Consider the following 12,559-nt stretch of genomic DNA (forward strand, 5'->3'; position numbering starts at 1 on the left):
TGCCTTGTCACACTGATAGTGAGTCAAGGCTAAAATGATATAATGTAGTGGGGGAAGGGAAGAAGGAAAGTGGGAGAAGAAAAAAGGAGGCAGACTCAATGAGTGAGGTAGGGAAAATAAAGCTAACAGAACAATAAGGCAGAGCTGCACAGGAGAGAGAGAGAGAGAACAGTTTGAGATAGAGATTTGCTAGAAAAGGCAGGTACAGTCACATCCTGCTGGCATGCAAAAAGATAAAGAAGTGGGAGGTGGCTGTGCGTCTCTGCCTGTCTATTTAAGGGCGAAAACCTTATGAGATACTTTATGATACTGAATATTGCCTTTGTAAAAAGTCAGAGTGTGTGGCTTTGGTTTAGATTGCCCAACTTTTGCATGCCTTTCTCTGTGTGTCTATGTGCATGCATGCCAGTATGAGTGGATGTGTGTGCGTGCGCCTGCCAAGTTTTCATAGTGGGCGAATGTGTCATGTTTTTTTACTGCACTTTGCCCGAGATTAACTGTTCACCTTTTACGGTTGGGAGGGAGGTGGTATTGTCATTCAGCCAGAGAAGGAGGAGGGGTCGACGGCCCAGAGAGTTGGGGAGGGAGGTACAGAAGGAAAAGGAGTGGCCTTCTGCTGATAGTCGCCCTCTCTACCGGAGTAAAGTCTTCTCTCAGTGGCAGCTTACAGGAGGGAAAACAAACCAGAAGTTTTGAGATACAGAACAGGGAAGGAGAAAGAAGAAAAGGCAGAGCTGTCTTCAAACCACTGTTTTTCCCAGGTATGTAATGGCAGCTCACAGCCAGAGTGAGTGGGTTTAAAGGAAACAGATGATTCACATTTGTGCTTTTTTGCCTCTAAAACCATTCATCATGGGTAATAAGAGCTGTGAGTGTGTGAACTTACCTCTCTAAAGTGAGAGTGAGCTCTCCCACAAAGTTGACTTTGAGGGCGTCTACTCTTAGAAGAGATGATAAGGATGAATTGTCATGTTCAGTATTAGGACGCTTTCTTATTATATTCCAGGGTTGCTTTGAAAGATCAAGTATTGTGTTGAGTCTGTGATGCGTTTTTGTAAAACGTTAAATGTTGAGCAGTCTTGAGTCGACTCTGTTATAATTGTTCTGTCCTCCTCTTAGGCTATATGTGGGTTTTATACAGCCATGGCATCAGCAGCTCCACAAAAAAGGATGGTGTCTTCTTTCTTCATCACTCTGGCGTCTCCTCACCGAGCCACTGTGACACAGCAGCAGCCCGCCCTCCAGGCCCACAGTGCCCCGGCTAGAGACAAGCAGCACACCGCTGTACGAGTCAGCCCAAGTGACAACATCCCGTCCCTAAGACATAAGAAAGAGGAACACTCACAGTCTGAGTCTCATGGCGGTGTAGACAGCAAAGGCCGGACTCACGCGAGGGCTTCTGTTCAAGCTTCAGACCCTCAGAGTCCAAAACCTGCCCAGCCTGGACTCAGCAGAGGAAAGCTACAAGAAGACGACAAAGGTGATGCAAGTATTCATGACAAAATGTATACAAAACTGAAATATATTCAGAAGTGGAATGGTTGACCATCATGGCATGGTTGACCTTTATCATATGTTTTGGATTTGTCCTTCAGAAACCCTGTTTTTGAATGTTGAGGTGGTGAGATCCCCCAAAACCATGTATCATACGTCACTGCTCTTTTTGCAGTCTTCCCCAGATACAAATTAAATCTGACTGCTTTCCTGATCTTTATTACAAGACGTCTGATATTGTTTAGAGTGGAACTCAACCGATTTTACATATCAAAGTGTCTTGGGGGAATACTACTACGGTGTGCTGAGCCTTTTGTGGATCCATGGGGAGCTTTGTGAAGTCTGATAAATGTCCTCAAGTGATGTCACGTAGAGTTTGCTCTGCTGAGTCATTCAAAGTGCAGAGTCACCAGAAATCTGTAGGCCTCTACTTGCAGAACACACTTGAAACTCCTATAAAACTGTCAGCGGTTGAATTGTGTTATGGGTAATGTAGGCAGATTGAAACATGCAGAAAAGACACAACCCCACAACCTGGTTATACAACATGTAATATCAACCTATATACTGTTTTCTATGTGTATGTGTATGTGCATATGTACTAGATATATTTTGTTGGGTTTCATATTAATCTTATCCTGAATTTCAGGAGATTGCAGAGCTTACTGGAAACTTGAATAAAAAACAAATTTTTCATGGAAGTTATGACAAAATGGCTTAAAATAAATCTTTTTTCTTGTCAAACAGAGCTCTTCCCTCTTCCTCCCCCTCCTTCTCCTCCTCCGCCTGCTGCACTGCCTTCATCTCCGGGAACACCACTCTCTGAAGAAGCAGCACTTCCACCACCTCCTCCTGTCCAGACGCCTCCCTCCCACCCGTTGACCCCAGGCCACGAGCCAGTTTACAACAGAGAGGTATGCAGAAACTCTCTCCTATATTTGCATCACTTAAATGTGATTTTTAAACACTCAATCCAAATTTTCCTCAATAAATTTCAGTTGAAGCAGATGAGGCATTTTTTCCCACAGTGATATATTACAAGTTTCCACAACTTCCACAGATACAGTATTATGTTGTGCAGTGGTTGTAAAGAATCATCTGCACAACACATTATGAAAGAAAAGAAAAACAGCTGTCTTTTAGATATGACTGAATCATCAAAAACACTTTATGAACTGTACACATTTTTCCTTCACAAACTGATGTCTTTTCAAACTGCTGATATATTTGTCTCTGCAGAAACAATAAAAGAGCAGATCAGAACGGTGAGCTGAGTTACAGCAGGAGGTGCTGACAATATGCAGACTCTCCCTTTCTTGTCATATTCGACAAGTGTGTCCCTATATAATATATCCAATGTTTTATCCAATTATTGTTTGTGTTTTGACTGTGTTGGATTTATGGGGATTTAATGGAAATCACTTGTACACCTTGTCATGACCCGGCTCTGAAGCCATGGCAAACACAAAGGGAGACGCGGGTTGAAGGGCAAAATTAATAGTAATTTATTATAAGGAAAAACAAGCCAAAGAAACAATGGGGTGTGTTAATCAGTCAATCAGCGGTGAAGGTGCGTGTATGCATGAGTGAAAATGTGTAGATGCGAGGTGTTGTGTGCCATGAAAAGAAAGAAACCAAAAAAACATGACGCAGCCTCGAGAGGTGAGTGGAGCCTGCCAGAGAGAAAGACAGAGAAAGACAAGTTATTGGAGCTTTATACTCTCCCTCACTCCCAGGTTAATACAATCAGCTGGGCATGGAAACACACTCAAATTACCCAGGGAACCATCACAACCTCAAACCTTTCAGTTTTGTAATTACTTAACAAGCATCTCGTATTTATTTTAGGTTTAAAATAGATTTCCAGTTTGGGGAAATGTTCAAGGTTTAAATTGATAAAGTCAGTTTATTACAATATTACGTTAGTTTCACAGGCAGACAGCAAACATGAACACCAACTTACTACAACACAGACAGGAGCACTGAACTCATTTAATCAGCAATGTACCCGTTCATATGAGACACCTGTGACTGGCCGAGAGAGTACAGTACTCAAAATATCAGAGCAAACTTGAAGTTATTAGTTATAATTTCCTTTCTTAGATTTATAATCACACATCCTTTTGTAGTAATGGCCTATATATATCACTGGATATGTTACCTTATGTACTCTAGCTGTAGCTGGCTGATGAGTTTAACTCTCTGGGTCTGTCTGACCATGTACCCTTACTTCAGTAGGAAACTCAGTGTGCTAATGTGTGACAGATCCAACCTGTCTTGCCTTAATCAGAGTTGGAAATTAGGATAAATATGGCTGTAAAAAAAGGGGGAAATGAATTAGAAGTTTGATTGATTAGTTTTTATTATTCTAAATTTCAGAGGGTGCTGCCTCAGCTCTCCTCATTCAGCCATGGAAATGTCTCAGAGTTAAAAGTATCTGTATCTATATTATGTTTCTATTAATTAATAGAAGTTGATTAACAAGGCAGAAGCACCCTGAAAAGACGACAATGGTGTGCAGTTCATACAATAAGCTTCTAATTTGTCGGATGACTCTTGTGTTTCAGCCTGCAACCTTTAGAGCTACGCCTTCCAGCACTAAACACGTCAGTTCAAAGTTTAGTTTTACATTAACAATGTGCTTTACATTTAAAGGTGGAAACAAGCACACCATCTAGTGGGTTAAAACAAGATAAACAATCCCATGGGATCCATAAAAATGGCCAAGACACAAGCTTGGAGAGTAAAGGTAACATGATCTCTATTTACACATTCACCACTCAGGCTTTAAACGGTTCCTCATTGACAATGCATATATTACTATTATTATTTGACATTATATGTTTGTGTACAATGCAGAGGTGTGTGGCTTCTGTCGGAAACCTGTGGCTCTTTCTGAACCTGCGATAGAGGCCTTAAACAGGACGTACCATGACGGTTGCTTCCAGTGTCGATCTTGTCACATTCCCCTGGCTGGTAAACAGTATTACAACAAGGCCGGGATCCCACTCTGTGAAGACTGCTACCAGGTAAAGTCAACACAGCGTCCACTAGAGGATGTTATCAAGGCTGGAAATATTTATAAAGAACTACACCAGCGTTTTGCATCATTTACTCTATGTCATGTAGGCTTTACATTATTGCCAACTGTCTTCTAAAGACTGCTGTAATGTTTTACATTAACTTCATTGTGTCACCTGTTTTAAGTGTTAGTACTATGTTGTTGTTGTGTGATGTAGTTATAACTGGAGATTGAGTTCAAGTGTGTAGACTATAGTGTAAAAATAAAAGTATTATCAATGTTCACGCCGATGGCTTACCTATCTCAACCAAGTTTCAGGCCTCTGTGTTATTATCGTCACAAAAATTAATGGAAACCAACGTGAAAGTGGAAAAATCACAATTCAAACATGTAATCCCATGTTTTGGATAATGGCGAGCAATCATTCAGATGAGATAGATATATTATAGATATATAATGTTGGTATCTTGTTGGTATCAGAAACATTTTACCGTGTATTTCTGTCTCTTATAGGCCAGTCTGGAACTTTGCTGGGCGTGTGGCGAGGCTATCACAGATCATGTGATCCGTGCACTAGAGCGAGCATACCATCTTTCCTGTTTCACCTGTACAACATGTAAACAACAAATTGGAGAGCAAGCCTTTGCTCAGGGTGAAGTCGGAGAAGTGTATTGCCTCCAGGACTATTACAGGTATGAGAGTAAAAAAATAAAAGCCTTGCATGAAACACATTCTTCCAAAGAGGAGAGATATTAATTGCTTTTATTTTCTGTTTATTTGACTTTTAAATGTCATTGACTTTGTGTATAACAGTTTTATCTCTATGTTTGAAAGCTGCTCTACAAACGTTTTCTTGCTTTGTCTAATATTTTATTTCCTCTCAAATGTTATCCATACAGGAAGTATGCTCCAATGTGTAACGCCTGCAAACAGCTAATCATTCCAAAAGAAGACGGTACTGACAGCTATAATGTTGAATGCCTTGGACGTTCCTACCATGAGAACTGCTACAGATGTGAGGTAGGCGCTCAGTGAGCAGACAGTGAAACTGTAAAGACAAACTCTAACAAGTAAGCAAACACACAGACAAATACTAATCGGCATCAGTTAATAAGTCTTCTTTCATGTTGTCTGCAGGTGTGTGTCATCCAGCTCTCTCCTGAACCAAACGAACACGGCTGCTATCCTTTGGATGGGAGGATGCTTTGCAAATCTTGCCACCTGAGCCTGGCTTCCGGCCAGCTCTAACACTGGCCTTGTAACCTCGGATGAACTGTAACTGATTGTGCCACGAGTCCAGCTCAGAGAGATGGGAGAGACTTTGCATGTGCATTTAAGACTCTTGAATACAAACGTCACACATCTATTTTCCAATAATGAAATATGGCTACATATATATATATTTTTACAATATATCATGCTTTCTGAAGATTGTCATATTCTTCTTCTTTTATACTTGATCATTTTGCACTCCATAAACTCTACAAAATGCACCAAATATATTTATGCACCAGACTTAAAACAACACATGACCAACATTTCTGTAAATCTCAATCAGTATACTGTTTCTCAGTCACATTGATTCTTTATATAGAAATAAAACTATATAAAAAAAAACATTTATATAAAAGTAAACTAATATATTTTATCTTGAGGCATTTATTAAGTCAATCAAGTACTTGACATTCATTCAGCTCAGCAAATCGCAAAGACAAATTTGCTCTTCTCCTGCAGCTGGTGTAACACAACATTAGTGGCAAAAAGCTTCAATATTAAATACAGATCTAAGAGCTTTAATACAATTATATCACATCCTAAAGAACTCATTATGGACCAAAACCTGAAGATGCTTTCAAAAGATCTTCAGTGGACCACAGGGCCTCTTTTGCCTCAACAATAGAACTATTCACATTGATTTGACATTACGATATTAGAGACACATCCAGATCCCAGCTGAATTATTTTATTATTTATGTCCTGTATCTCAAAATGACATGTTTGTGGAATTATATTTCTCTATATCAAAAACATTTATTAAAACATTTTATGGAAAATGTCATTTACGTTGTTCATTCATCACGCTTCATTTCTTTTGTGATTTTACGGTAAATATTGCAATGTCGATTTGCGAGCCTGTGATCTGTTCTGTCTAATCTTAAAGGATCAGTGTGTAAGATTTAGTAGCATCTAGTGGTGGAGCTGTGGATTGCAACCCCCCACCTCCATCTGACCTGTGCTTCATTTGACTTTTTAAATCAGGAGGCCAATGAGGGATTAATTATTAAAAGCACTGTCATTTTTGCCACTAGTGGTCTGTCACAACAAAACAATAACAAAAGACATATTTTGCTGATGTGGTGTAGCACAACAGGAGTTGTTGTCTTCATTGTAAAACAACCACCACTGTCTATGAGAATCTATTATCAGGTAATGTTAATGTTGCATAAGCTTAAGCCTTAATATAATTTAAATTATAATTATTTAAAATCATTTACTGTCTTTGTCACTTTCCATGATGCACTGTGGGTGATATTCACTCTCACAACAGAATCTTAGAGTATCCTTAAGATTAAAAAAACAGGGATGATTATGGTGGAGTTATCTCTTTTTTATTATTATTCAAAAATAGTGGGGGGAAATTGTACAATGTACATTTCTTGTTATTGACAGAGAGAGATAAATAAATAAAACTTTATGATTCTGATTTTTTTTTTTAATGTGATCCAAATGTTTACTGATGGTGACATGATTAGGAGGGGAATCGATTATTTCTGGGGGGTTTTGTGGATATATCCATGGGAGGAAACCAGAGCACCTGGAGAAAACCCTAACATATATGAAGACAGGATGCACACAGGTCTGACCTGAACCAGAACCTGGCAGTCCTGTCATCTATGTGTGTGTGTGTGTGTGTGTGTGTGTGTGTGTGTGTGTCCACATGTATTCAGATGGGGGGGAAGCGGGAGTATGAGGAGGATGCCTGGTGCCGGCCTGTCTGTTTAGGATAACTGACTGTGGTGCGGTTACAACGCTGTCCTCGCCGGTCTAATCTGGGCAGTTGCTCATTTGTAAGTGCTGCAGTATAATTGGACCCCTGATTGTTAAAACGTAGGAACTGTCCAGTGGTAGCAGGGACGTGCGTGGGAGGACGGGGCTGGAGGTGGATGGCGGTGGCAGAGATGTGGATAGGGCTCGCTTCGGGGACATGTGTGGGAGGACAGGGTTGGAGGTGCAAGGGCGGGAGTCTGTGGGAGGGCCTCTGGGTGACCCTGCCACGGTGTTGGCGAAGCACCTCTGTGGTCTTATGAAGTTCCCCAGCAACATGTTGCTGGAGTCTTTCGTCCCTTCGCTGTTCCTTCTCGGCCTTCCTGACTACAGCATCGTGCTCTTCCTTTCTTTTCTGCTCAAGGCGAGCACGTTTTGCAGACGCCATCATCTCATTGTAACTTTCCATTTCCGTGTGTTTGTTTCTGCTTTCTTGAGCCCTCAATCTCTGGCGCTCCAAGAAAAGCCGGTGTTTCGCAATTTCAGCCTTGCGTTCCTCCACAGCCCTCTGACGCTCTTCTCTTTCCTTGTTGTCCTTCTCCCACATCACACTTTGTCTGTGGGCTGCAATGGACTCACGTACTTGAGCCTTCCTCTCCGCCTCTGTTGCGTGATGCTTTGCACGTCCAGCCTCAATTAAAGCCTCATCCCTTTCGAGTCTCTGCCTTTCTCTCAGAGACACGTTAATAGCCTGCTCGTCTTTAAAGGCAGCCAGTTGGTCGGAAACAATCTGTTTGGGTATCTGGAGCTGCCTGAACTTCTCGGCCTGCTCAGTCTTCCTTTGGTGCCTCTTCTCCTCCAATTCAAGACGAGCAAGCTCGGTTCTCTGCTCCCCTCGCTGCCTTAATTGGGCCTCTCTCTCACGGTCCAGTCTTTTTTCAAGGATTTCTTCCTCACGAGCTCTCAGTTGCTTTTTCTTATTCTGGGCTGCTTCTACTGCCCGACGGCTGAGCTCCTGGGCATCTCGAGCCATCCTCTCATTGAACATTGCCTGCTCTTTCAGCTTCTGATGTTTCTGTCTCGTCTCCTTAAGCTCCTTTTCAGAAATTTGTCTGAGTTGAGCTTGAGCTAGAGACTGGTTTCTGAGTCTTTTGTTCAGAAGCTTCTGATGCTCTCTTACCTGATCTTCTTCATTTTGTTTCCGAATAATGTTTTCATAATCAAAATTTTCCTGTTTGGCCCTTTCCTGTTCTGCTTTCTTTTGTTCAATCAGCCGGCTGTTTACTCTCTCGCAGTGGACCTTGTTATGGACTCTGATGTTCAGGTCCCTGGCCATGTCGTTTTGGTACAGCTGATGGATATCAGTTGCCCTAGAATGATCCTCACTAGGTTGTCTCAGTGGGATCTCACAACTACCATCGTGATTTTTGAACCAGCGGGCCTTCAGGAGTACTCTCTCCGGACACCAGGCTTCTCTTTCCTCCATGTAGTGGTTGTGTGGATCTCGTTTGGAAGATGCCATCATTTTGTTCGTATATTGTACCTGTGTTATTTGTGTCTCGTGTGTGCCTTCTGTGTATGTTACTTGTGTCTTGTGTTGAAACTCTCAGTGTGTGGGTATATATATAACATAGCAACATCAAAGGGTTCCAAATCTGACGTCATCAGGCCACGTGATGTTTACTTTTAAATTGATGACGTCATGATATGCCTTGAAGTCTGCTGTTGATGTTTTCAAAATAAAAGTTTTGTTTTTCAAAATAAAAGTGTTTTTTTTCAAAATGTGTATATATATATATTAAAAGTTGTAAAAGATTAAAGTTGTTATTAAATATGGCGAGAATTAATTACGAGATTAAAGTCGTTATTAAATATGGCGGCGATAATTAATTACGAGAATAAAGTCGTTATTAAATATATCCCTAATACTCCATCGTAACTATGTGATGCCGATGTGCCAAAAGTTTAAGTATCTCCTTGTTTGTGAAACCTATGCTATAGTGGCCCTTTGTCACTATCATGCTGGTGGTTTAAAAGGCTTGTACGCGTGCCAGTGTAGGTGCATGCAGGTGTAAATGCATAACACAGCCAATGTCCAAGCATTACTGATTATATGTTGTAGGTTTATTAGGCTACACACAGCCGACTCAAAAGTACTCACTTTCACAATAACACACAATTCTGAGCTGCGGCTTTACACGCCATGGCTCGGTCAAAAACCGTATGGATTCCCCAGCGTGCGCCCCTGCGCTGATTAACCCATCTACCTATATACCTATAAAATAAACTCTCGCTTGTATCGGCAGGTCTGACACACAGGCCTGGCAGCCCCGTGACGTGACCGTTTTTTTGTAACTTTTTTTAAGGGTTAGTTTGTTGTTTACATGCAGATAAGCGAGAGAGTAATTATGTAAAGACTCGTGGTGGCCACAGATTAATCGAGCCAATCGAACAGCTGGTCGTCTCCGGAGTAAACAAAGGCAGCTGTCCAGGTGGAAGCCGCATTAAAAAAAAAAAACGTAGTAAAAACAGTAAAAAAAAAAAGCCTAAATAAGATACTTCCACCTACTGGCACAAATGTGTACAACACTCATGAACACAGAAAATCACCAATCTGGCTCCTACATATGCTAAAGTACAATTCCACGAAATGCTCCACGGCCCTCATTTTAACAACTGTCCTCCTCTAAAACAACAGGATAGAATATTGACGACTTTATTCTCGTAATTAATTCTCGCCGCCATTTTTAATAACGACTTTAATCTCGTAATTAATTCTTTAAAAAAAAATGTATTTAAATGTGGCCCTAATACTCCGTCGTAATATATTGGTTTAAATTGGAGTCATAAAGAAGTTGCAATAAACAACAAACAGGATCTTGGAGGCCCTGCCATTGTCTGTATTTATTGTAGGAGAAGTTAATAACAGTAAGTTACAAGTTAGTATCAAGACTGTTTTAGTAAAGCTGATGGATATCCGCTGTGATAACGGTCTTCTGAAGGCCACCACCCCTCCTCTCTTTTTTCTGCGGCTCCTTTTCTTTCAGTTGTACAGATCTTGTTAGAAAGATACACTCCAAACTTCTCATCAAACTCAGTATGACAGTTTTACGACATTGACCTTTGACCCAATGAGGGGTTAAATTGGAGTCTTAAAGATAAGTTCAGGGGAAGTTGCATTAAACAACAAACAGGATCTTGGAGGCTCTGCCATTGTCTGTACCTATTGTGGAAGTTAAATACTTGTGTTCAGTGTATGGACACGCTACCCCATATAACTGCAGATCAGCTATTTTTAAAAAATGCTCTGCAAGTTCCTCAAAGTGGAATGTTTTCCCATTTTTGCTTGATGTAGGATTTCAGCTGCTCAACAGTTCAGGGACTCCTTTGTCATATTTTTGCGTTTCATAATACACCAAACATTTACAATAGGTGACGAATCAGGACTGCTGGCAGGTCAGTTTAGCACCCAGAATTATTTACTTACCTGCTTTACTTGTTGAAGTAAGCAGAGGTGTCCCTGAAAGAAACTTCTTGGCAGTATATGTTGCTCCAAAATAGCCTATAAAGCCTTCACAAATGTGCAGGTTACCCATCATGTCACATGCACTAATACATACCATCACATTACACATGTGGTGTGTAGCATCATGCGAAGATGCACATATATATCCATGTATCTGTAATGGGAACGGTTGTCACAAAAAGCAGGAGTTACATACTTATTTAGTTTTCTGATGTTTTGATTTGTGACTCTTTCCTTGCAGAATCTTGATAGCGAAGGTTTCACATATTTATATAGCATTGTAATACCGCCCTCCTGTGATAAAACTTTAGTATTGCAGTATTGCATATTGCAAGTGAAAGATAATTAAAATAAATGAGAGATTGTTTCAGTTCACTTTTGATGTACAGGGATGTGAATGTGTTATAATAATAACAAAAGACACAAAAAAGATCATAATTTATATTTTTGTACTACTGATTATACACACTTCTCAGTACTGAGTTATTCAGTTCAAAATAATTTTCAGTAAACGAAAGCACCATGACAAACCACATAAAACTTTAAAGAGGGAAGACTAAGGGAAGAGGGTTGCAGTTCTGTAGGCCGTCATGCATTTTAGTTCCCTCCTTCAGCCACTTCAGTACATTTGTTATCGATGTCAAGGAATTTTGATATATTTGCTTTAGATGGGTATGTTATGTAGTATTTTTAAATGTAATTCTCTGACAGAATTTAGAAGGAACAAGCCAAGCTTTATGCCAATAAATATCCATAAAAATAGCATTCCAAAAAAAAATTCACCTAGGTGTAATTTCCTTAACACTGTAGAAACATTCTCTGATATGTTTATTAGTGCATGTTTTACTCAAGATGTCAACACCATTTATATAAAGAATGTTAATAGTTAATTATTTTTATAGCCTTTCATTAATTCTATGGAATTTATTACTGAGCTAAATTATGCCTTCTGTGTAAGAAAGTCTTCATAGATAGATAGATAGATAGATAGATAGATAGCTAGTTAGGATAGATAGATAGATAGATAGATAGATAGATAGTAGTAATCTGGTAGGTAGAGGTAGTAGGTAGGTAGACAGATAGATAGATAGATAGATAGATGATAGATGATAGATAGATAGATAGATAGATAGATGATAGATAGATAGATAGATAGATAGAGACAACATAAGAATAAAAATATAAAGAACAAACTATACATAATAAATATCAAAATAGCAATAGTAAATAATAATTTGTACAACAGTATATACAGCAAATTGGCAGTGTTGGATTGATGCAAAGTTCTCGGATATGTTTATTAGTGCATGTTTTACTCAGGATGTCAACACCATTTATATAAAGACTGTTAATAATTGTATGTTTCATTCTGATTTTCATCAATTCTATGGAATTTATTACTGAGCTAAATTCTTTAAATTTTACAGGGAATGCCTTCTGTGTAAGAAAGTCTTCATAATTAAGTAGTTGGCCATCAGGGTTACATCGCGGGCTTGCAGTTTGATCCTGTTGTTGTGTGCATAATTCGTCAC

The 12,559-nt window shown here is 39.8% G+C and overlaps 2 protein-coding genes across 2 annotated transcripts; one reads left to right on the forward strand and one right to left on the reverse strand.

Annotated features, from left to right (window-relative positions):
* Positions 1-216: 216 nt before the first annotated feature.
* On the forward strand, positions 217-6,575 carry fblim1 (filamin binding LIM protein 1). The gene is made up of 8 exons (XM_019272711.2): positions 217-761; positions 1,120-1,480; positions 2,242-2,408; positions 4,150-4,243; positions 4,354-4,523; positions 5,030-5,208; positions 5,416-5,536; positions 5,654-6,575. The coding sequence occupies exons 2-8, from the start codon at positions 1,144-1,146 to the stop codon at positions 5,762-5,764; spliced, it is 1,179 nt and encodes a 392-aa protein (XP_019128256.2). The 5' UTR covers positions 217-761; positions 1,120-1,143; the 3' UTR covers positions 5,765-6,575.
* An 837-nt stretch (positions 6,576-7,412) lies between these two features.
* Positions 7,413-9,111, reverse strand: LOC109140665 (trichohyalin). Its single transcript, XM_019268128.2, has one exon. It carries the CDS (start codon positions 9,024-9,026, stop codon positions 7,461-7,463), a length of 1,566 nt encoding a protein of 521 aa, XP_019123673.1. The 5' UTR covers positions 9,027-9,111; the 3' UTR covers positions 7,413-7,460.
* Between the last annotated feature and the right edge of the window lie 3,448 nt (positions 9,112-12,559).

This window comes from Larimichthys crocea, chromosome VI (genome assembly GCF_000972845.2).
Source record: "Larimichthys crocea isolate SSNF chromosome VI, L_crocea_2.0, whole genome shotgun sequence".
Classification (NCBI taxonomy): Eukaryota; Metazoa; Chordata; class Actinopteri; family Sciaenidae; genus Larimichthys; species Larimichthys crocea.